Source organism: Grus americana, chromosome 27 (assembly GCF_028858705.1).
Source record: "Grus americana isolate bGruAme1 chromosome 27, bGruAme1.mat, whole genome shotgun sequence".
In the NCBI taxonomy this organism is placed as follows: domain Eukaryota; kingdom Metazoa; phylum Chordata; class Aves; order Gruiformes; family Gruidae; genus Grus; species Grus americana.
This window is the reverse complement of record NC_072878.1, coordinates 681,046-706,321: the sequence shown is the minus strand read 5'-3', so window position 1 is coordinate 706,321 and position 25,276 is coordinate 681,046. Positions and strand designations below refer to the sequence as shown.

General features: G+C 54.4%; 1 protein-coding gene across 1 annotated transcript; it reads right to left on the bottom strand.

Annotated features, from left to right (window-relative positions):
• Window positions 1-6,081: 6,081 nt before the first annotated feature.
• On the bottom strand, window positions 6,082-7,008 carry LOC129197019 (olfactory receptor 14J1-like). Its single transcript, XM_054804987.1, has one exon. It carries the CDS (start codon window positions 6,991-6,993, stop codon window positions 6,082-6,084), a length of 912 nt encoding a protein of 303 aa, XP_054660962.1. The 5' UTR covers window positions 6,994-7,008.
• Window positions 7,009-25,276: the final 18,268 nt, after the last annotated feature.

Below are 25,276 nucleotides of genomic sequence, written 5' to 3'. Positions count from 1 at the left end.
GGCCTGCGGAGCAGAGCCTGATCTCCTCAAGAAGGAAGCAAGTCATCACAGGTGCAGGAGAGAGGAGCTGCTCTGTGCCATGTTCCCTGGACACGCTGGGGAAGCTGCCCCAGGGCAAGTGGGAGAAACCGCCCCACGCATCGTCCATTTCCCTCGCTGGCCATACACCCAGCCCTGGGGAGGGACCTTGGTTGTGGGGCCAGCTCCGTCCTCCTGCTGGGCTCAGTGCCTGTCCTGGGGCACGGCCAGCCTGGTGCCGGCTCTCTTCTGTCCCACACCCTGCAGATCCCACCACACGGCTGACTGCTGACACCTGCATGGGACACGACCGAGGTTGTGCAGGGGCAGGTACTGGTGGGGGGGCTGCCAAATGGAGGGCTGCTGCGGGTGGAGGCATGGAGGGCTGCCACAGGGACTGTGCTGCTGTAGATGTTTCCCCATCCCATGACGGTCTCGCTGCGACAGACCTCCAGAGGAAGGGTGCTGCCATTCAGGCCTCAGCTCCAGGGAGTGCCTCTGCCTGGGAGTGGGGGGGGGACAGTGGCCTCTGGTCTGGGAACTGAGAACCAGGTGAAGGGGGGTGTGAGGAGAGGAGCAGTCTGTGCACCATGGAGAATGACAAAGACGAGAGACAGGGTCTTTGCAGAGACCGCGCAGTGGAGAGACCTGTATCCCTGTGGAGCAGGGAAGGAGGGAGAGCTGGAGACCACCCCAGAGGAGCACTGAATGGAGAGTCCTGCCCAGGGGGAGGCTGGGGACTCGTGGTGCTGGAGGAAGGCTCCTTCTGAGCTGCAGGGCTGCAGCTACAGAGCAGGGACAGTGCTCTGGCAAGAGGTGAAGGAGCAAGCAGGGCTGGGGCAGGCTGGAGGAAGGCAGACAGGTCTGCAAAAATCTGAGGGAGAAAATGATTGCTGAAGCCCGGGGTTGAACCAGGGACCTTTAGATCTTCAGTCTAACGTTCTCCCAGCTGAGCTACTTCAGCCCTGCCCCAGCAGCCCTGGTCCCTGTGCCACCCGTGCCAGGCCACAGGCTGGCACCCAGGAGGAGTGCTCCTCAGGGAGCTTCCCAGGGGAAAGCTGTGCCCAGCCCCGAGCAGAGGGGACCTGGCTCCTCCCTGACCCCAAGGCCAGGTGGGCTCCAGCTTTGGTGGAAGCCAGCTTACACTGGGCGTGCCAAGATGTCTGTGGGCCTTGTACAAACGGGACAGTGGTGAAGGTAAATGGGCAGACCAGGCATGTGCAACTACAGAGGCTGAGGGTGGAAGAAGCGTGGGGCTGGTGGAAGACCTTACCTCCTTCCCCAGGGAAGGCCTCCTCCCACCCTTTTATCCCTGGCTCCACTTCACTCACTCCTTCATGCCCAACTCCTCTATCTCCTCCCCGCTGAGCAGGGCAGGGGGATGGGGAATGGGAGTTGCGGTCAGTCCATAACAGTTCCTCTCTGCTGCTCCTTCCCTCTAAGACTTTTCCCATGGGGTCCCTCCTATGGGCTACAGTCCTTCAAGACAAACCCACTCCAGCATGGGCTGTCCTCCATCCAGCATTCTTTCAGGAATTGTCCAACATCTTCAGTGTTGGGTCCTCGACGGACTGCAGGGCTTACTTTCCCCACCATGGTCTTCTCCATGGGCCGCAGGGAAATACCTGCTATACTCTGATATTCTTCATGGGCTGCAGGAAACTATCTGCTCTTGTGCCTGGAGCACCTCTTCCCCCTCCCTCTTCACCAGCCTTGGTGCTTGCAGGGCTGTTTCTCACATTTTTTCTCCCTTACTCCTCTCCCATTCTGGCAGTTGTGTCCTTTCTTAAATATGCTTTTGTAAAGGTCCCACCAGCTTCGCTGATGGGCTCGTTTCTGTGCAGTGGTGGTCTGCTTGGAGCCTGCTGGAACCAGCTCTGTCTGGCATGGGGAGGCAGCCCCTGGTGTCTTCTCACAGAGGACACCCCCACATCCCCCCTGCTGCCAGAGCCTGGACACCACCACCAATACACAGTGTAAATCTTTGTCTCGTTGAATGACATCCCCTGCTCTCCCCTCATCCACAAATACAATTTACTTGCTGGGGAGGAAGAGAGAACAGAGAAGGCCTTGATGCTGTGCAAACATGGTTCAGCAATAGCTACACCATCGGTGTGTTGGCAACTCTGTTTTGGTGACAAATCCCAAACACAGCGCCACGGGGGCTGCCATGAAGAAAATTAACTCCATCCCAGCCCAAACCAGTACAGTGTGCCTGGAAGAATGTTTCCAGGATTAGCTGCTCTATCTCCTTCCCAGGGAGAGAGGTGAGGCTGACTGGCCGGTAGTTCCCTGGGTCCTTCTTCTTGCCCTTCTTGAAGACAGGAGGGACAGGACATGTGGTTTCTTCCACTCTTTGGAGGACTGTATTGTGTGCGCACACGTGAACTGAGGCAAGAGTCCTCCCACCACCTGTGGGTTTGTGGCAGGTATGGGAGGAAGCTGAGTCCCTGTGACGGATCCACTCAACTCCCTGACCAAACCAGCAGTAGTTTGGTTCAGGGTCCAAAGGAGGTAAAGGCCCAGGTGTAACCTGGCCAACAACTTCTCTAGTTCCAGTCTGGTCTCTGAAAACAGGAGCAGAGGGACATGGTGAGCATTGATGTATATGGGCTTGGAAACTGGAACACCCATCACGTGATTAAGACATGAGTAACAGGTGGTTCCTCCAAGACTCATTTGTCAAGGAACAAAGAAAGTTGTGGGTAGAAGGAGTCTCATGCATACCTTTCCCATCACATGGAATTTGCCTACGAGCCAACCACTCTATTCCATAAATGTGGCAGCCTAAGGGTATCTTCTTTGAGCTCTCCCTGCTAAGCAGCTGGCTGCCCAGCGGTGGTCTCTCCTTGAGCTGGGACACCTCTCAAGGTTACTCCTCAAGGCTGAGACCTCTTACCCACTGCAGATCTTTGCTAAGTGACTGATATCGTGCTTAATCTTGTGTAAGAGTGCACTAAGATTTTGTATTGGTGACTTTGATTCTGTTTTGGTAGCTGTGAATCATTGTTATATCCTCTGTGCAGTAAGGAATAGAGTGATCCTTGCCATCTGACTTTGATAAGGTGCAGTAAAACTGCTTTTGCTGATACTTCTGGCGGTGGTTCTTTAATTGGTCTAAATCGCCCGTCTGTGACAAACTGGTGTAGTCAGCAGGAGTCTGGATCAGGATTTGCGACAGGAGACCTTATTGCAGGCATACAGTGTATAGGGCAGGCTTACGGGAAGAGGGAGACTTTTTACCAGGGCCTGTAGTGATAGGACAAGAGGCTTTTAAACTGGAAGAGGGTAGGTTTAGATTGAACATAAGGATGAAATTTTATCTGGTGAGGGTGGTGAGACACGGGCACAGGTTGCCCAGAGAAGTTGTGGATGCCCTCTCTGTGGAAGTGTTCAATGCCAGGCTGGATGGGGCTTTGAGCAACCTGGTCTAGTGGAAGGTGGGTCCCCCATGGGGTCAGAAGTCCTTGAGGAGCCTGCTCCAGCATGGGCTTCCCACAGGTCACAGCCTCCTTTGGGGGCAACCACCTGCTCTGGAATGGGGTCCTCCAAGGGCTGCAGGTGACTGTCTGCTCCAACATTAACCTCCATGGGCTGGCGGGGGTCAGCCTGCCTCACCATGGTCTTCTCCATGATTTGCAAGGGAATCTCTGCTCTGGTGTCTGCAGCACCTCCTCCCTCTCCTTCTTCCCTGACCTTGCTGTCTGCAGGATTTTTTCCTCACTGTTTTTTTTTCCTACCTTACTCCTGTCTCACTCTGGCATTTGTGCCCTTTCTGAAATATGCTTTCACAGAGGCACCACCAGCTTTGCTGGTGAGCTCAGCTTGTGCCAGCAGTAGGGCTATTGCAGTGCTGGCTGGACTTGGCTGTGTAGGGCATGGGGCAACCCACTGTCTCTTCTGACAGGGGCTCCTGTCGCCCTTCCACTACTAAAAAAGTGGATGTTGAAACCCATACAGAGCAAAATGCTTGGCCCTGCTCTTCCACTGCCAAGAACTCCAAAGTACTCATTGGAGGGGAAGAGAAACAGAGAAGGCCTTGACACTGTGCACGCACTGCTCAGCAATAGCTAAAATATGGGTGTGTTATCACCACTGTTTGGGCCACCAATGCAAAGCACCATATGAGCTGCTATGAGGAAAATTAACCCCATCCCACCTAGTCCCAGTACAATCCGCACCCTTATTCCACAGCATTTCCGTCATGCTCAGGTCCCACGCTGACTGATACACCTGAGTGTACACATTCAGGATGTACACAATCGCCCAATTCCTGTGTTGTTGCATTTCTACACCCTACTTGAGCCTTTCCATTCTCTCTCTTTCTCGTTCCCACAATCCCCTCTTACCAACACTTACAACTTGTACTACATACTTAAACCATCTTTACTTCCAACAGTCAGGTTTACACATCCTCATTAACCACTACACCCTGTTCCTTGACACACGCTGATATTGTTCACTCATTCCAGGCCCACTGCCTCCACCCCCACACATGTCAATGACTTGGGTCCCATCTGCCAAGGCGATCACTCAGGACAGGTGAAGTACTCGCCCCATTCCTCGTGAGGATTGCCCGCTGTTGGTTCAAGTGGTTCCTGCTGCCTTGCTTCCTAGCACATGCAACTCACATCATGGAGGATTTTCCCCCAAGGTTAGATCTCCTTGAGGTACACACCAGATCTCCCATCCTTCCACATTACCCGCCGAGTACAGCCAGGTCCTTGAGCCAAGACAATCTCACAGATGGGCTTGCTTGTTCCCAGGGGAGGAGCAGCCCACACTGCCTTCCCCAGCCAGCTCCCTGTGTGCGCTATGGGGACCTTACCTCCTCCCACAGTATGCGCAGGCTTTGTTTGGGCAGGACCAGGAAGGTTAGCAGATCCTCTGGTGTGTACCAGCTGAATGGCTTCTGCTAAACTGATCACCTGTCCAATATGACATGGAGCAGTGTCCCCGTGACTTTGGCCTGCTCCCTCAGCGTCCTTGGGTGAAGTCCCTCCCATCTCATGGACTGGCAAGGGTTGAGTTTGATCAAGTGACCCTAGATTTCATCCCCACCCACTGATGGTTGTTCTCCATGGGTTCTGCTTCAAGGTACAAGGGCCTGGGAGACCTTGCTGATGAAGACTGAGCCAAAGGCAACATAGAACATCTCAGACCTATTTACACCTGCTCTTGCTAAGTTCTGCAGCAGCCCTGCACTGTCTTTGTTTCTTCTTTAACTTCAGTAGTAACATCTCATCTTGGTGCCATTGAGCTCCTTTGAGAGAGTCAACTGAATATCCTTATGGGCTGTTGCAGGAGGCTGTCCTTAGAGACCAGTGGTACTGAGCTCTGCTCAGCGCTCAGTACTTGTGCTCTGCCCTTCAGTGCTCCTGCCCATAAAATCCTGCAGTTGTTACTACCCTGTTGTCCATCCCGTAGTGAGGTCGATACTTCCCAGCTGCTCCAGCAAACAGATGACAAGTTTCTCCTGATGACGTGGTTTAGGCCCAGCCGGCAGCTAAGCACCACGCGCTGCTCGCTCACCCCTCCCCCGGCAGGATGTGGAGAGAACAGAAAAACAAGGGCAAAGCCTCGAGGATTGGGATAAGGGCAGTTTACTGGGACAGCAAGGGAGAGGGAAAACAATCAACAACAGTACTGATAACAGATATTCACAATGGGTGATAACAGAGAACAATTTACCGATCCAACCACCGACCCACTAGAAGCTCAGCCCATTCCAGAACCACGCCGAAAACCGCGCCGCCCCCCCACTGCCCGACTAGCCCCCCTTTTATGGTGAGCATGATGTCACATGGTATGGAATAGCCCCCGGCCAGCTTGGGTCACCTGTCCTGGCTCCTTGTGAAATTAACTCTGTCCTTGCCAGAACCAGGACATTCGTAAAGGATCAGACACAACAGGACAGAGCCTCAAGGGAAGTGCTATGAACCCAAGCAATTACCTCTAACTATGATTATCAGAGAAATAAAAACCCAGAGTACTGGCCTAAAATATACTCCTGGAACTTTGCGAAGAAGGGGAGACAAATTACTATTGGTGGTGCAAGGTCCATTAGATTAGTGTCCTCAAGGCATCCTTGAGCTCCTGGTTCCTCATGCTGTAGATGATGGGGTTCAATGCTGGAGGCACCACTGAGTACAGAACTGCCACCACCAGGTCCAGGGATGGGGAGGAGATGGAGGGGGGCTTCAGGTGAGCAAATATGGCAGTGCTGATAAACAGGGAGACCACAGCCAGGTGAGGGAGGCACATGGAAAAGGCTTTGTGCCGTCCCTGCTCAGAGGGGATCCTCAGCACAGCCCTGAAGATCTGCACATAGGACAGCACAACGAAAATAAAACAACCAAAAACTAAAAAACAGCTTAATATAAGAAGCCCAACTTCCCTGAGGTAGGAGCCTGAGCAGGAGAGCTTGAGGATCTGGGGGATTTCACAGAAGAATTGGTCCAGGGCATTGCCCTGGCAGAGTGGTATAGAAAATGTATTGGCCGTGTGCAGCACAGCATAGAGAAAGCCACTGCCCCAGGCAGCTGCTGCCATGTGGACACAAGCTCTGCTGCCCAGGAGGGTCCCATAGTGCAGGGGTTGGCAGATGGCAACGTAGCGGTCATAGGACATGACAGTGAGAAGGGAATATTCTGCTGACATCAGAAAGTAAAAGAAAAAGACCTGTACAGCACATCCCCCATAGGAGATGGTCCTGGTGTCCCAGATTAAGTTGGCCATGGCTTTGGGCACAGTGGTGGAGATGGTGCCCAGGTCGAGGAGGGAGAGGTTGAGGAGGAAGAAGTACATGGGGGTGTGGAGGTGGTGGTCGCAGGCTATGGCAGTGATGATGAGGCCATTGGCCAGGAGAGCAGCCAGGTAGATGCCCAGGAAGAGCCAGAAGTGCAAGAGCTGCAGCTCCCGTGTGTCTGCGAATGCCAGGAGGAGGAACTCAGTGATGGAGCTGCTGTTGGACATGTGCTATTTCTTGGCATGGGGGCTGGTTCAAAAAAGCAAAGGACGGGGAAAAGTTAGGACAGACTCCTCTGAGCAAATCCATTCCATTTTTCATAGAAACACCCCCCAATTGAAATGCATTTCCTTTCTCTGCTTTGTGCTGGCTGAGTGTGTTGTGAGGAGCTGAGGAGTCAGCTGTGCTCAGCTGCAGTGGGGACATGGAGCTGGTTTGTGACACCTCCAGTGAAGACAAGCGATGTCAACTGTAATCCACCTTCAATGGAGAAATTAAATCTCTGCACTCATGATTTGGAAGAGTGCGGGCTTCACAAGAGAAGCTTAGCATGTCCTTATAGGAATGTTGTCTGTGTTTTTCATTTTCGACTATTACATCAGGGGATTTTTCCTCTGAGGGTTAGAAATACACATTTTATCATGGAAAATGGGAAGAGTCTTGAGACAGTTCAGGCAAAAGGGCTCAGGTCTTTGTAGCTTAGTGCAGAGTCAGGAGAGCTGAGGTGTCCACTAGACTGCTAATGAAATTGATTCTGTTGCCTTGACGTTGTCGACAAACATAAATTACTCTCTAAAAAATAGCCCAAAAAAAGACTCTAAGGAGAGATGGGGAGTCCTGGTTCAAAGGGCAGATCTGCAAACTGTTCACTTTCCCTGCTCAGAGGTGGAGTTGTGATTAAGAAGGACACAGCCCCTCTCAGAGAAGCAAAGGCCTCTGAGAGGAGAGAACTGACCTCCAAGGGAAAGCTCAGCACTCCCTGGGATCCTACAGCACAGCCGTGCTCTTCTGGGGCAGCTCCCAAGCCCAGCAGCACAGGCAAAGCAGACAGTCAGATGTCCTGAAGATGGGATGTCCTAAAGGCAGAGTCAGCTCATTGCTCAGCAGACAACGCCCAGCAGCCATCTAGAGTGAGGGACCACAAGAGAGCAGCCTGAAGGCAGCCTAGCCCAGGGCTTGGCTGCAGTTTCCTCCCACTCCCTGCCCATGTCTCTGCTGCCTGGAGCTGTCCCTGCCAGGAGCTGGTGCTCTGCCCACACCTCTCCTCCCTGTCCCTGCTCACAGAGCCCATCCCACCCTCTGTGTGCTCAGCTCTGCCCTGCAGACACCTCCTGGCACCAGGGCACTGCCCAAGGGGATCTCCATGCTCCTTGAGAAGTGCCATGGCAAATGTCCCAGGGGTGATCTGGAGCTGTGAGTAGCCTGGAAACACAAAGCACCCTCTCAAGAGCAGAAGGACCCTGCCCTGCCCTTCCAGGGGGTCGCTCCTTCCACCCACAGCTTCTCCCTGCAGTGCCCTGGGCAGCTCCCCGGGCAGGCTGAGGGCTGACCCTGGCAGGCGGCAGAGTCCCTGCCCCGGCACACAGCCCCTGGGCTGCAGGGACCCTGCTCTGAAGGACACAACTGGGCACCCCTGCCTGCACACCTGCATTCACAGCCACTCAAACTTGCCTCTGCACAGGGAGTCCACCTGGCAGATCCCAGCAGCTGTGGGCTCTGCCAGCTTGAGGAGATGCCTCCAGGAACCGCATTGGCATTGCCCTGCACCCAGAGACTTACCGTGTCAAGGGCTCTGAAGATTTCTCCTTCCCTGAGCTCTCAGCAAGCCTCCCATTTCCAACTGCCTTGAAGCTCTCTCTGCCTCGCTGTTCTCCCCTCGGTGCCTGCAGGCAGAGCCCTCAGCCCTGCTGTGCTCTGCAGAGGAGATGCTCCTGGCCAGAGATGTCTCGCTGCAGCACAGCCCACTTGCCATGAGCTCCCTTTGTCCCAGGAGAGCAGCAGCAGAGGACCAGCCCAAGGCAGCATGGTAATGACCCCTCTGGTGGGTTTGGGGACGAGTCCATGAAGCTCAGGCCCTGAGAGGAAGCTGATGAAACCTCTCCAGAAGTCACAGTCCGATGCAAACTCCACAGTTTCTTGGAGCATTAATGGGTCCCCCTGAGGGCCATCCCTGACAAAGCAACTCTGGGGCTGGTTAGAGCAGGCAAGTGGAGGCAGTGATGACAGGTAGGCAAAGGCAATGGCAAGGTGGCTCTGATGCTGAGTAACCCTGGGTGTGTTTGATCAAGCCAAAGGGCCAAGCTGTGACCCCCAGCCCCTGGGAAGGGGGTTCCTGTCCCACACACAGAGCTCAGGGCTCTTCCTGGGGCAGGGGTTTGTGGGGACGTACAATGCCAAGTGCAGGACAATGGTACGACACCTCCCAGGCCTTTGAGTGGAGTCAAGGAGGCCATGAGGCCCTCGTGCTGTAAGGATTAGGTGTCTCCTGGTAGGCCTTGGTGAGACAGCCAACAGCCACAGCCAATGGGAGAAAGACCTCAACTTCAACCTTCAACTTTGTCATCTCCCTTGACCATCTCCACCACAGGTTGTCCTATGGTGTCCTATGCCTGCACCTGTTTCCTGGAAGGCTCTGGACATCCACTGTGCTTACCAACCTTGCTCTCACTTGAGCATCTTCCTACCCTTACTGATATCTCTCCATCCTCATGGGCTGTGTGTTGAAATACAAAGCTTTGGCTAATCCAGACTCTTGCTGGGTGGCCTGTCGTACCACAGCACTGCACTTGGAGTGATGTTTCGTGTAACTCAACGTGACATGAAATCCTCATGCCTAGTCTCAACTTCCAAAGCTTCCCTTTGTGCCATTATTTCTTTCTTGTGCTGCTTTCCAATGTTGAGAAAAACTCCACCATCTCTGAAACCACACTTCAACCAGTCTCAAGATAGTCTGGGTGGCCATGGTCATCCTAATGCAGACCTGTATGCAGGTGGCCTTGTTCATAGTGAACATGCACCACTGGCTTGTATGGTGTCCCACGTAGCGCCCAGACCCTTCTCCTCAGGGTCACTGCTCAGCCGGTCAGGTACAAGCCTGCCCTGATGGCCGAGGTTACTCTTCCTTCTAATGCAGGACTGGCCACTTCTCCTTGTAACCCTCAAGAGGTTTGTGTTGACTAGCATCTCAAAGTATCTCAGGTCCCTCTGGACTGAAGCTCCATTTGGTCAGTGGTTAATGTCTGTGTGCGGGTGGCTCACCCTGATGGTGGTGGGGTCTCACAAGAGAACAGCATGAGGAGTTGCAGGGCTCTACAGACCCAGGTAGGAATTGCCATGAACACCACCTCCAAAACACCAAATGAGATTACAAAACCAGCAAAACGAGGGCCAGCAGATGTGTTTGGTTTGTGTGGCAAGGTTTTGGTAGCAGGAGGAGGAGAGGCTACAGGGATGTCTTCTGTGAGAAGATGCCAGTGATAGTAATTAGTGAATGATCTCGCCTTGCCCTTATCTTGACACCCCCGAGCCTTTTGTTATATTTTCTCTCCCCTGTCCAGCTGAAGAGGGCAGTGATAGAGCAGCTTTGGTGGGCACCTGACATCCAGCCAGGGTCAACCCACCACAACTGGGAGCACTGGTGTGGCACTGGGAGCACTGGAGGGAGCCTGTGAGCAGCTCTAGTAGAAATGGAGCCTAGAAATGTAGACTAGAAATGGAGTAGAAATGGAGACTAGAAGCACCGCAGGGAGCCTGGGAGCGGCTCTGGGAGCACTGGGGGGAGCCAGGGAGCCATAGTGGGAGAACTGGGGTGGCACTGGGACCAGTGGGAGAGACAGGGAGCCACCCTGGGTGCACTGAGGTGGCAGTGGCAGAACTGGGAGGGGAGGCAAGGAGCCCCACTGGGAGAACTGAAGAAGCACTGGGAGAACCAAGGAGTGGCACTGGCTGCACTGGAGTGGCACTGGGAGCACTGGGCTGAGCCAGGGAGCCAAACTGGGAGCACTAGGGCAGAACTGGGGGGACTAGGGGGACCAAAGGAATTGCTCTGGAAGTACTGGGGCAGTACTGGGAGCACTGGGGGAATCCAGTGAATGGCACTGGGAGAACTGGAGCACATCTAGGAGCACTGCAGGGAGCCTGGGAGCTGGACTGGGAGCACTGAGGTGGCTCTGGGAGAACTCGAGGGAGGGGGGGAGGGGGGCAAAGAGCCACACCAGGTTCACTGTGAGGAGCCAGGAATCCACACTGGGAGCACTGGAGTGGCAGTGGGAGCCCTGCAGTGAGCTAGGGAGCAGCACCGACAGCACTCGGGTGGCACTGGGAGCACTGGGGCGGCACTGTGATCCACACTGGCAGCACTGGGGCAGAACTGGGAGCACCGGAATGAGCCAGGAAACCACACTGGGAGCACTGGGGAAACACTGGGAGCACTATGGCTGTACCGGGAGCTCTGGGGTGGCACTGGGAGCTGTACTGAGAGTACTGGGGAGATACTGGGAGAACTTGGGGGAGCCACTAATCGGCACCGGGAGCACTGGTGTGGAACCGGGAGCACTGCAGAGAGCCAGGGAGCTGCTCTGGGAGTACTGGGGCAGCACTGGGAGAACCAGGGCAGCACTCTGATCCTCACTGGCAGCACTGGAGTGTCACTGGGAGGACTTCTCACCTCCGTGCCTGGCAAGATCATGGAGCGGATCCTCCTGGGAACTGTGCTCAGGCACAGGGAAAACCAGGAGGTGATTGGTGACAGCCACCATGGCTTCACTAAGGGCAAATCCTGCCTGACAAAGTTGGTGGCCTTCTACGAATGGGGTTACAGCATTGGTGGATAAGGGAAGAGTGACTGACGTCACCTACCTGGACTCATGCAAGGCATTTGACACTGTCCCGTATGACATCCTTGTCTCTAAATTGGAGAGACATGGATTCGATGGAGGGACCACTCGGTGGATAAGGAATTGGCTGGATGGTCACACTCAAAGACTTGTGGTCAACGGCTCAATGTCCAAGTGCAGACCAGTGACGAGTGGTGTTCCTCAGGGGTTGGTATTTGGACTGGAACTGTTTAACATCTTTGTCAGTGACATGGACAGCTGGATCGAGTGCGCCCTCAGCAAGTTTGCCGATGACACCAAGCTGTGTGGTGTGGTCGACACGGTGGAGGGAAGGGATGCCATCCAGAGGGACCTTGACAGGCTGGAGAGGTGGGCCCGTGTGAACCTCATGAAGCTCAACAAGGCCAAGTGCAAGGTCCTGCACATGGGTCGGGGCAATCCCAAGCACAACTACGGGCTGGGTGCAGAATGGATTGAGAGCAGCCCTGAGGAGAAAGACTTGGGGGTGTTGATTGATGAAAATCTCAACATGAGCCAGCAATGAGTGCCTGCAGCCCAGAAAGCCAACCATGTCCCAGTCTGCATCAAAAGCAGCGTGACCAGCAGGTTGAGGGAGGGGACTCTGCCACTCTGCTCTCCTCTCATAAGACCCCACCTGCAGTACTGCGTCCAGCTCTGGGGTCCCCAGTACAAGAAAGACATGGAGCTGTTGGAGTGAGTCCAGAGGAGGCCAGGAAGATGATCAGAGGGCTGGAGCATGTCTCCTGTGAAGACACAGTGAGAGAGTTGGGGTTGTTTAGCATGGAGAAGAGAAGGTTCTGCGGAGATCTAGTTCTTTCTAGGTCTTCCAGTACCTGAATGGGGCCTACAGGAAAACTGGAGAGGGACTGTTTATCCGGGAGTGTCGTCATAGGACAAAGGGGAATTGGGTTTAAACTAAAAGAGGGTAGATTCACACTAGATGTTTGGAAGAAATTCTTCATTGTGAGGGTGGTGAGGCACTGGAACAGGTTGCCCAGAGAAGCTGTGGATGCCCCATCCCTGGATGATTTGAAGGCCAGGTTGGAAGGAGCTTTGGGCAGCCTGGTCTAGTGGAGGGTGTCGCTGGCCATGGCAGAGGGGCTGGAACTAGATGACCTTTGAGGTCCCTTCCAACCCCAAGCCATTCTGTGATGATTCTAACAGAAGGAGATATTCAGAAAGCTGGTTAAAATCTCCTTTTATGAAGAATAAAAAAAAAAAAACCCAACACCAGTTTAGACTTAAATGACAGATGAGCAGAGCTTTAAGTGATGTGGAGGGAAGTGATGCCATCTGTCCCAGGTAAGTTTTTGTACTCCAGTGATAGAACAGAGTGGGGTAAATTCAGTGTTATAATCACAGTTAGCTCCTTGGCAGGTAGAACTGGTGGAGAATTTTTATTGTCATTCCTGTTCTGTCTAGTGAGAGGGTGCATACAGAGTGCGTATAACAGAAAGAATCTCGTAAGATTATGAAAAAGTGAAAGATTTGAAACAGGGAAGAAACATCTGAATAGAACAGAACAGAACAGAACAGAACAGAACAGAATAGTTCAAGCTGGAAGGGACCATCTATTCCAACTGCAGAACAGGGCTGATATCACTCAAGCCATTAAAGATCAAAGGGGCTTTGGATTATTGGGTGTGCGGTCACTGGTGTGTACATGTTCTGGCAGGGGCTTTTCCAAAGGCAACCATCACCTCAGCTGATGTACCTCCACTGTGAACTTATCCACAGGTCACTGTCCATTTGACTCCTGTTCATACTGAAGTTTTAGCAAGTTCCCTTGCTGCCCCCAAAGCTACTCACTGGTGGGAGCAGAGTGGAGAAAAGAGATGAGATGCCCTGCAGGACTTCATGCTTACAAAGAAGGAAGAGCTGGTCAGAGATGTAACAGTCAGGGGTGAGAAAGCAGAGTGTAGGATCCTGAGAGAAGGGAAGAAGGCCAAGAGCAGGACTTGAGGAGAGCAGAAGCTGACCTCCTGGCCGCCATGCTTGGAAGAATCCCATGGGATATGGTCCTGCAGAGAAGAGAGTTGCAGAGACCTGTTTGATGCGCCTAATGCAGAAAGAAAAGGTGGCCGGGGGAAGGCATGGATGAGAAAGGAGCTGCTGACAAAAAACCAAGCATGAAGAGGAAGCACAGAGAAGATGGAAGGTGGCTGCCTTCCAGCCTCAATGGTGCTGTGCTGCTGGGCTGGAGAGAGACATTTGTACGTGAGTGTCTCTCTGTGCATGGGGGAACTGGGGAGCTGAGGTGATCCTGGGGCCAGCGCCTGGATAGACAGAAGGTCTAAGACCATCTCCTGGAGGGATCCATGCTGTCTGAGTGTCTACACAGCTATACATTTTCCTCTAATATCACCATGCGTCAAACAGCCCCACCCTCATTTCTCCTTTCTCCGCTGACCCTGGTTTGGCTTGCTTTGTACCCTCCTTTGGTGTTTTGCAGACTCTCTTCATGGCAATTCCTACCTGGGTCTGTAGAGATCTGCAGCTCCTCATGCTGTTCTCTTGTGAGACTACACCACCATCAGGGTGAGCCACCCACACACAAACAGTAACCGCTGACCAAATGGAGCTTCAGTCCAGAGGGACCTGGAGAAACTCGGGGATTTGGCCAAAAGAAACCTCGTGACATTGACAAGGAGAATTGGCCAGTCTGGCCTCAGGGAGAAGAACCAACGTGTACATCAGGGCCAGCTGGGACCTGCTGTGCTGAGGAGGGACCCTGAGGAGGAGAAGGGCCTGGCAACTGCAAGGGACACCATCCGAGCCAGGGGTTTCTGCTCACTGTGAAGAAGGCCAGTTGCATACGGGGCTGCGTTAGGATGAGCATGGTCACCCAGAGCAGGGCAGTTCTTCTGGCCCTTGACACCGCACTGGTAGGGACCCCCACACATGACTTTGTCCCAGTTATCAACTCCCTCTGGGGAGGGAAGTGAATGGAGACTCAGAAGGTGAAAGACCCTGAGATGAAGTGCCCCTAGGGCAGAGCACTCACTCCAGGTACCCCCACAGAAAGACTCTGCAGTGCTGTGGGAGTCCGTGAAGATGCAGCAGGCACAGGGCAGGAGAGCGGAGAGATGCATGAGGTGCCTGAGGAGCCGCAGGGCCAGGACTCTGCTGGTGTCCTGGGGAGCAGGGCTGGCGGGGAGGCAGAGTGGGGCAAAGGCGGTCAGGGCTGGGGATCCCCTGCAGCGTCAATGCAGGAGAGGCCGAGAGGGAGTGGCCTGCGCTGGCACTTGGGGCCACCTGCAGGCCTGGGGCCGATGGGGAGGCTGAGACCCCCCTCTGCCTCCCAGCAGCTGCTGTGCCCTTCCGAGGGGCTGGGGCTGTGGGCTGAGTGCCCAGAGCTCTGCAGCAGCCCAGACTGCCAGCCCAGACTGGGTTGCTCTGCTGGGCTGCGCTGGGGAGAGGGCAGGGAAGGTGGGGGAGAGCCGGGAGGGGATGGGCTGGACTGGAAAGTGCCCAGGACAGGAACAGCCTGACGTTATCGGAGCTCTGTGACCCTCCAGGGGGAGGACCCGCTCCAGTGGGCCTGTGGAGCAGAGCCTGATCTCCTCGAGAAGGAAGCAAGTCATCACAGGTGCAGGAGAGAGGAGCTGCTCTGTGCCATGTTCCCTGGACACGCTGGGGAAGGTGCCCCAGGGCAAGTGGGAGAAACCGCCCCACACATCGTCCATTTCCCTCTCTGGCCATACACCCAGCCCTGGGGAGGGACCTTTATTGTGGGGCCAGCTCCGTCCTCCTGCTGGGCTCAGTGCCTGTCCTGGCACGGGGACTGTGCTGCTGGAGACATTTCCCCACCCCAAGAACGCACCCTGCTCTATCTAGTGCCTGCACTACAGGGCTTGGGGGCCATGTTGGGCAGCAGGGCTTGGCCAGCCCAGCTGAGGAGGTCACCTCTTCTTGCCCCACGCTCTTCAGCCCACTGTCAGCCTATAGGCATTGCCACAGTGCCTCTGCGCTGGCTGTTGGGTGTCTCCATGTGCCCTGCTCTGAGCCCATGCAGGGACCTGCCGTGGCTGTCTCTGCTGGAGCTGGTCACCATGGCCTGCCTGCACAGTCCCAGGAGATCCTGGACAGGCTGCCCTTGGTGATGGGCTGTGATGGTCCTCAGCCCACAGCAGGTTCTGAGCAGCAGCCCAGGAATGCTTCCCTGGGGATGAGTGCCTCACACTGTGCTGGCTGCACGTGTGAGCCTTGGGGGATGTCCTCACACTATGGTTCTTCTGGGTACAAAAGGGGAACCATCGTCTCCCAAAGTGATTTCAGCTGGGTGGGAGCTGCCAGTGTTGCAGAAAGGCTGGCACACAGAAAGACTATTTGAAAAAGGACAATCATTTCATTGGGCTCTAGTCCAAACCCCTCCTCAGACAGCTCCTGATACATCAGGTGCTCAGGGCCTTGTCTCAACAAATTTGGAATATCTCCACTGGCTGAGATCCCAGCATCTCCCCCAGGGCCCTGGCTCCAGTGTTTGGCTCTGAGGGATTGCTCAAAACAGGGCAGCTCTCTCAGCCTCTCCTTGGACATAACGTGCTCCAGGCCCCGACCACCCTTCTGGCCACTGCTGGAAAATCTCCACTCGGTCAGGGTCGGTCTGGCTGCTGCTGTGGACCAGAGGCTGGATCATGAGCTGTCCTGGTGTCAGCTGAGACACAGTTAATTGTCTTCCCAGCAGCCAGTCTGGGGCTGTGTTTGGGATTTGTGCTGGAAACAGTGTTGATAACATAGAGATGTTTTTGTTACACAGAGATGTTTTTGTTGTTGCTGAGCAGGGCTTACACAGTGTCAAGGCCTTTCCTGCTCCTCACATCTCCCGGCCAATGGGATGGCTGGGGGTGGGAGGGGGGACAGCAGGGACAGCTGACCCCAACTGACCAAGGGGACATTCCATACCATATGATGTCATGCTCAGCTTATAAAGGGCTTGGGGAAGAGGAAGGACAGGGGGGTGGTAGCGTTTGGAGTGATGATGTTTGTCTTCCCAAGTCACTGTTACGCGTGATGGAGCCCTGCTTTCCCGGAGATGGCTGAACACCTGCCTGCCCAGGGGAAGTGAGGAATGAATTCCTTGCCTTGCTTTGCTTGCACGTGTGGCTTTTGCTTTACTTATTGAACTGTCTTTATCTCAGCCCACGGGTTTTCTCACTGTGACTCTTCTGATTCTGTCTCCTGTCCGCTGTGGGGGAGTGAGCAAGCGGCTGTGTGGTGCTCAGTTGCTGGTTGGGGTAAAACCATGACACAAGCTGACCTCATGAGTTGGAGAAATGCATTCACAGTGAATGCTCCTACACTGCCCTGATGGCTGAAGGCAACTCCCTGAACTGGAATTGTGTAAACTTACCCGTTGTCTCGCAGCACATGCCAGGGAAATGGCTTGCAGCTTTGTAAAGCTAAGAATAAGTAACAAAACCCAGAACAAATCCACCTCAGTTAACTTCTTGTATAAAATTAGGATCTCTCAGAACAGAAATATGTTGGAGCTGTTCACTGTGGTGGACAAATCGTAGCAAGACTTGGCAAAACATTAACCTGCAACAGACTTCTCATTTCAACAGAAGGCTGATGGATGAAGAGGTAGCATGCCATGTGTGCTCCTTTCTCTCTTAACAGCCCTTCTTGGTATATGCCTGGCAGTCTGCTACACTTGAGAGAGAAATAAGATTTTCATTCATTTCTCTTATATTCCAAAAGGGGGACAGATTCTTTTGGACATAATCACTCTTTCAGTAAAACTCTCCAAGTGCCTTTTTCCTCAGGTTTGAAGCTGGGGGATCCAATTTTCAGTAATACATGCAGGCAACTGAGAAATATCTAGTGTTGACTAAAAGAATTGGATATTAGTAATATCCGATAGATCTAACGGACATTGTCCTTGATGTCACTCGTTATCGCCTCTGTCGGGAGAATGGGGCAGTGAAAGGCAGATGGTGGCCTTCTGTGCACTGGAAAGATCTCGAATGCTAGCAAGCTCTAAAAGCCATTCTTGTTTTGTGCAAATTTTCTCAAGCGCAGGTTGTACAATGCAATAGGTAAAATATGTAGGAAGTTGCTGTTTTGATTTAGATGTAATGCAAAGCTATTAAACGTAGGCTTTCCTTTTTTTCCTTTCATAACAAGGGAAATACTAATTATGAATATTACTAATACTAATTATGAATATTTTTACTTGTGACGGGGAAGTTGACAATGCCTATGAACAAGGCAAGGCAAATTAGATCAAGGCTAGTTACACTTGGAAGTAAACAGCCGTGCTGCGGAACGGCTAGGAGAGGCTATGTGACAATGCGGTTTCTTGGGATTGTCTTTAAGAAAGCAGAAAATGCAGGAAGCATTAACATTGATTTCACGTACGCTATACAGTCATTCACAGACAGAGGTAAGCCTGTATTTTCCTCTAGACTTGTAGGGTTTCATTTTTTTTATTCTCGTGGAAGTAGCTGTTATAACTCTAGCATCTGAGTTTTACAGAAACGCTGTATATCGGAGATCTGATGGCGCTAACAATAGAGAGAAGCTACCTCCTGTAGCTGTGCCATCGGTGTCATCAGACATCTGTCCAGTGTCTGGAGCCCATGACCTGCCTTCCTGGTCTGTGATGGGGGGTGTCCCCAACAAGGGTGTGGGGCTGGGGGTCCAGGAAGGCACATGGGCCCAGCGTGGGGCTCTGAAATCTCCTGTGAAGCCAGGAGAGCTGAGTCCATGGGGCAGGGAACCACCACCCCTCCCAGAGTGGGGCAGAGGACCCAGGGCTCTAGGCTGCCTCTCCGTGCTCCTCTCCTGCCCCGACACCCCGTTGTGCGATGTGGGGGATGGTGCTCACTGGAGCCCTGGTAAGAACCTGTTTCCCGCTGTGCCTCCAAAGCACCGTGTGCCCCAGGGGCTGGCACCGTCTGCCCCTTGCCTCTCCCAGCCTCCTGGGGGGACACTCCTGTTTGCTCTAATTTGCCCTGATCAGGGGCCACGTGGTGGGTGGGAAGGGGATCTCCTTTACAGAGACACCCCAGGCGTCCGGGCTCCCTCAGCCACTCTGCTCATGGTGGTGGTGCAGCCAGAGAGGACCCGGGGCACTGGCAGAGGAGAGGGGACATAGACTCGGACACACAGACACACACGAGAGCATAGCTTTGCTGAAGGGGTTTATTGATCATTAGAAGGAAATGGCCCAGGGCTCCCAGGGGGTAGGGGGGGGTCATCCAGGGATGATCATCTCCTCCTGCCTCTGGAGGGGGAGGGCAGGACAGGGCTGTCACCACCAGTTCCAGTCCTGAAAGACAGAGCCCAGAATGTGACCCCCAGTGTCAGCTGGGACAATGAGAGGGGCCTTGCCCCCACCATCTCTGTCTGCAGAGACCTGGGGAAGGAGAAGGGAATTGGAGCCCCCAATACACCCAGGACAGCACTTGGCTCTCCTGAGATCAATATGGCACCCAGAGGGATGCCCCTAAATCCCCCAGAGCCCTACTCAGCCCTCACAGTGGGCCTGGGCATCTGTATGGCACCAGAGCCCCTACCTGGTCTGCACGGTGACCCTCTGGGTCTGTAGAGCCCCACTAGGTAAAAGGAAAGGCAGGGGGACAGCTGTGTCCAGCCTATCCTGGGGCATGGGTCATGGACAGTCCCCTCTGCTTCCCTCTCCCATACCCACATTCTGCCCACCCCAAAGGGCTCAGGCATCCCCCGGGGCCCAGGATCCTTTGTGGGGCTGGAGACACCATGGTGCTGCTCACCTAGCCATCAACAGAGGCAACCAGGCGTTTCTGGCGCAAAAGCCTCTCCAACACGTCAGCCAGACGGGGCTGGGGAGAAAGGGAGGGTTAGGGACACGCTTGGGTGCACTGGGGTGTACTGGGAGGCAGGGGAAAGCAATGGGGCCCTTGGGGAAGGTGCCTCTGGGGAAAAATGGGGTACAGGAGTTTGTGTGGTGGTGCCCAGGAAGCAGTGGGGGCCCTGGGGAAGGGGCCCACCTGGGTGCGTGGCTGTGTACTGGGGCATCCTGGGGTGTACTGGGTTGTAATGGGATGGATGGGAATGCAGTGGGAGCCCTGGGGAAGGGGACCTCTCTGGGAAGACAATGAGGTGCAGGGGTGTTCTCTGGGGTGCACTGGGGTGTACTGGGGCACACTGGGATGCCCTGGAGTGTCATGGCCATGGAGGGGAGAGTCTGGGGCCAGCAGAACTCATGGTACCCACCTCAGTGCTCCTCACTCGCCTGTCTTTGACTAACCCCACCTGCAGAGAGACCATGAGACCTCACTGGTCACTGGCATGTCCCTGGTCCCAGCAAGGGATGGGAGGACCAACGTGCCCTCCAGTTCCCCAGACTGGAGACCCTCCAAGTCCACCCCACTACTTACATCCAGGCTATTACTTCCGCTTCCATCCAAGAGAACCTAGGGAAGATGAGCAAAGGGGTGGTCTGAATTGGACCTTGGTGGGGCTGTGGGTGGGACACAGGTGTCCCCAGTCCCCCCAGGCCCATGGCTTCCACCTGGTCTGAGGAGAAAAATCCCTTCTGCTCCAAGTGTCACCTGGGATACCTGGTCATGCAGGGACCAGGGGTGGGGATGGAGACAAGGATCGCATGGGGAATTCAGGGCATCCAAAGAGAATGGGTGTGTGTGGCAGGGACACAACCCAATACAGGGCTCTGGGGTGAATTAGTGGACCCCAAGGGAATGGGCTGGGGGTGTTGAATGGACAGGATTGTGTGGGATACAAGTGAGGGGTAAAGGAATTGAAGTGGAGGGGATTTGGGGGCTTCAGGAGAGGTGGTTGGTGGGGACAGAAGGAAGAGGATTGCAGAGGACAGAAACAAGGGGATTGGGAGAGTGTTTGGAAGTGGGGGTTGAAGGAAGGGCATCTGGGGACACTACTGCAGTGGAAAGGCAAAGGACTGAGGGGAAAGACCAAAAGAAAGGCATTGGGAATGATCAAAGGGAGGGCATTTGGGCACTGTAGGTAAGACACAGAGGAGATCCTGGAGAGGAGATGTCTGAGGGGACCAAAAGGATGAGATGGGGAGGCCCAAAGGGAGAGATGTGTGGCCACCAAGACAAGAAACTAGCAGGGGCCCTCACAGGAGTTTGTGGTGGACCCTCCCAGGAGGGGGCAGGTCCAACCACTCACTGAGGAACTCAGGCTCTGGGCACAAGAAGATGAATTGTGGAGGGAACAGGCAGAATTGTGGGAGGGAGAAAGCTGTCTTGGCTGGGGCTGGAGGTGCAGGGGAGCCTGGAGGAGCTCCTTGCTTGGGAAGGGGAGAGGCCAAGTCAAGGGGTTTTGGGCTCTCCACTACAATTTCGTGCTGCAGGAGAGCTGATGTCCTGCAGCCATGACCCATCCCCAGCATTGAGCCCCTCCCCGTGGCATTGGGGACTCACCTGAGCATCTCCCAGGGTGCACAGCAGGATGGTGAAGAGCAGGGCCATGCTGAGCACTGCAACCTTCATCTTCCTCTGCAGTGTGGTGAGTCCTGGGTGAAGCTGGAGAAGGTGAGGGGCAGATTTATCCCTCCCAGGACTCCTCCTTGCCCCTCCCCAACCTGAGAGCTCCCGGGGCAAAGCCAGACTTGGCCGAGACACCAGGCTTGGCAGAGACACCAGCCCTGGCAACCAGCCCAGCCTGGCACAGAGTCACCCCTGCCTCCGGCTCTGATCCAGCCCCTTTCCTCGGCATCAGTCCAGCTTCCGGCATGGGGCAGGTGCACAGGGAAGGGCCCAGGCATCTGAGGGTGGTGAGGGGGGGGTGGGCAGTGAGCCTCTGACAGCCTTACGGTGACAACCCACTGCTCTAACACAAAACCTTCCTCCCACAGCTCTCCAAAGCCAGATCCCCCATCTCCCAGTGCCCCTCACCTCCCAGCACTGCCATCTCCCCGTGCTCCTCACCTTTCAGGCCAGTCGTTCCCTCCAGGACTCCCCCAGAGATGACGCCAGCCTCAAACCAGGGGTCTCTAAGCAGGATTGTCTCTGACCCCTCTCCAGCCCCCTGGGTAGAATGGGGGCTGGGACTGATCCCTCTTCTTGGGGCATCGTGGACTCCAGGATTAGGGAACGCTGGGAGGTGAGAGGACAACTGGGGACATGGGCAGTGGGCACAGCCAGGTGACTGGGATCTTCAGTTGCTGGAGGCAATGGGCAGCACTGATGAATGTTGGGCACCGGGAGACGATGGCTCAGTTCGGGGGCAGTGCTGGGGTGGTCGCAGTGCCCAGCTCCAGCCCCCCCGCCATTTCCCTTGTACTGCAGGCCCCAAACTGGGCCAGTCCCCAGGCACGGCCTCCCCGGAGCAGAGGGCAGAGGGGAATATCCCCTGCCCTGGCCCTCCCCCTGCCACTGCCTGTGGCCACCATGCCCTGCCAGACAACATGGGTCCCACTCTGCAGAGCTGCCCCCGGACAGTGGGTCCCTGTGACCCCGTTCCCAAGAAGGCTCTGGCTCCAGCCCTGGCCCTGGCTGGGACTTGGTCGCAGCTCACCAAAGGCCCTTGTCCCCATGTAGTGTCCCTTCAATGCCCTTGTCCTTGACCCAGGACAGCGCTGTCCCTGAGCAGGATGTGGCCATCCAGAGGGACACGATGAAGTGCGCACTTGTCTCCAGGCAGTGACTCGGAGCTAATCGTGGAGACAGAGCTCCCCTGGCAAGAGGAGGGATGTTTGTCCCCACAGCATTTCTGATAAGCCGTGTTTGCCCTGGGCCCGTTGGACAAGGAACCCTTTCAGCAATCGTGGTGCTTCACGAGAGTGCCTGATCGGGGGGAGTCTGGGGGGGGTAAAGCAGCCTGGACACCTGGGCTCCCTCCAGCCCTGGCAGTGGGCAGAGCCCACAGAGGAGGGCAGTGCTGAGGGACCGGGGAAGAGCAGGTCCTGGGGCACCCTGCACGCCTGGGTCGCCCCTGGGGACAGGCTGGAGCCCAGAGGTGGGGGCAGTCCCAGGGGAGCAGCCTGACAGCCGGGGTGTCACTGTCCTTTGGGAAAGCCTGGTGGCAGGGGAGTCCTGCAGGAGTGGAGCTTAGAGCAGCCTGGGTGATGGAGCTGTCTCCCCAGGGGCACTGTGTCCCTTTCCCTCTGCCCCCCTGCCTGCCCTGCAGCTCTCCCTGGCTTTCCAGGGGGGGTTCCTTCACAGCACCCCTGACCCAGACATCACCATCCTGGGGGCCCTGGGCAGCATCCTCTCACCAGTGTGGGGCAGGAGCACTGTGGCATTGTACGCAAGTGGTTCAGCTCTGCCCTCTGAGTGGGGAGAGCTGCTGGGGGAAGCTGCTGGCCTGGCTCGCACAAGCCAAGCAAGACCTTCTCCAGCAATCCGGCATCGATGCACCCATTCCTTCCAGTCGTGACACTCACACCATCTGCCATCACTGTTCTCTTCAAGGATGCACGTGCCCCAAAGAGCAGAGGGAATAGCTGGCACCTCTGTTAGCAGGGACATACTCGTAATGAAGACGGGCATATTCCGGATCAACGAGCTCAGGCACCCCTGTTTTGCCTCCCCGTAGATGCCCACAGCTATCAGAAGAGATAGATAACAGGACAGATAGTTATTTATTTATTTCTTTCTGCATGATGAGAAGACCAGCAATTTTACTGGTGGTGTGAGCTAGCACTGGCAGGAGATAGGGCCAGTAAGGTCTCAGTCAGGAGATGTAGCACGTATTTACTTGTCTCTACCCTCAGTAGCTGAGGATCAGAAGTAACCACGTGTAATGACCAGCAAATCCACTAGCCGCACTCAGCAACAGCAGCATTGAATGCACTGGACTCCTTGCCTGTACTGAGTCCATGGGACATCACCATTATGATAGCAGATCCACGAATCCTTTGTCAGGCTGGCACGTTCCTCTGTAAGGTCATCCTCTGTTTGTTATGTGCCACAGTAATTCAAGCGACCACGCTGTGCTTCCCCATCACCATTCACTTCCCAAACCATCCAGCAGTCCATGTCACATGTCTGACACTGAAATAGTGCTCTGTTTTAGTCCTCTGGCTACGAGGGTCTGAGGATAGTTCATTCTTATGAGGCACAAGGTGGGAATCAAAGGCTGGTGGTAAAAATCTGGTTTAGGTTTTGAAGGCAGTGAGGGGTTTGCCCGAGTTTCAGTGAAACCAAGGTGTCACTGGTTTTGTTCCCATGATGATACGGGCTGCTGTCACGGCTTCAAAGAAATAAAAATAGACTGAGAAGTGGTTCACGAGAACTGTACATGGCTCGGATTCTTCACTGACGTTATATGTCATTTTTAAGGATTATGGATATGGCTGTGTCTTTACGGGACACTGACTATAAATAAGAGACCTGTTGTGGATCAGTTGTGAAAAGACTGAAGGCCACTTATTGGAATATTTGCTTTGGAAATTGCCCAAAGAGCAGGCAGTCACCTGGAAGATGTTCATTTTGACTGCTTAAATTTTTTAAAAACTTTTTTAAAAAAAAAGTTTTTAAACTTTTTGACTTGTTTAAATATGCTGTGACGTGATTTGTATTCTGAAGTTATTTTGGAAGGAACTGATGAATTGTACGCACTGTCATAATCGAGGAATATTGACTTAGCAGAGGTCAAGGGTGCCTTTGAGGCAAGTGCCAATCAGGCGGATGGCATTTGATAGCCACTTAACATATGCCAACACCCTGGCGATAAAGAGCTGGACAGAGGCAGAGGCACCAACTGTGGATGGATTGGCCAGCACCCTCCAGGAACTGAAAGAGAATCTCGCTTCCTCCCTATGGGCCTGCTTCTCAGCTGTGGTGAAACTGTCCCAGTAATTGTCCCTGCATTTAAAAGCAGATGCCCTCCTCTCTCATAGACACCAAGGTTTCACCTATTAAGACTCAGCCTTTTTCTGATCAGAGGACAAGGTACTGGTGGCAAACACCACGTGCCACCCTGTGGTTCCATCTGTGTGACCAGGGGGAGGGCATGAGGATGTGGGATGGTGAACCTACCTGGAGACTAGAAGCTTGGGTACTGGAACTGCCAGACAAAGAACCAGCCAAAGGGCATGCACCCAGGGAAACTACTGCTCCAGGTTCTGTTGGGCAGAGTAGAAGGGCTGATCTTACTTTCAGCCCCGATGAAGGGACTTCTGCTTTGCAGTGACAAAACCCAAGGAATGAATATGCTGACCAGGAATAAAGGGGCCCTGTCTCCAGCAGGGCAGAAGAAAGGGACAACCGAGTTTACTGGGCCGTGTGGGATGGATGGCCTGACACATCAGCCCCATGGGAGTATAAAGCTCTGGGGACACCGGTGCGCATGTACTCTAATACCATTAGGTGACAAAGGTGCAGAACCCATCTGCATTTCTGGAGTGATGGGAGGATCCCAAGAACTGTCTGTGTTGGAGGCTGAGGAAAGCCTAACTGGGAAAGAGTGGCAAAAGCACCCCATTGGGACTGGTCCAGAAGCATCCTTGACGTAGACCACCTCCAGAGAGGGTACTTCAAACACCCAACAGGGTACCAATGGGCTTTTGGTATAGCTGCCTTGAGTACAGAGAAGATGTTTAGCTGTTAGCTTGCCAGTCCCTCAGAGGATCCTTCTGTTGGGGGGTTGCTGCGGGTTCAAGAACAGCAAGTACCATTGGCCATGTGCTGATCCAGACTGCACTGGAAGAGGGTGAAGCTCCTGAGCACCTGCAGTGTAT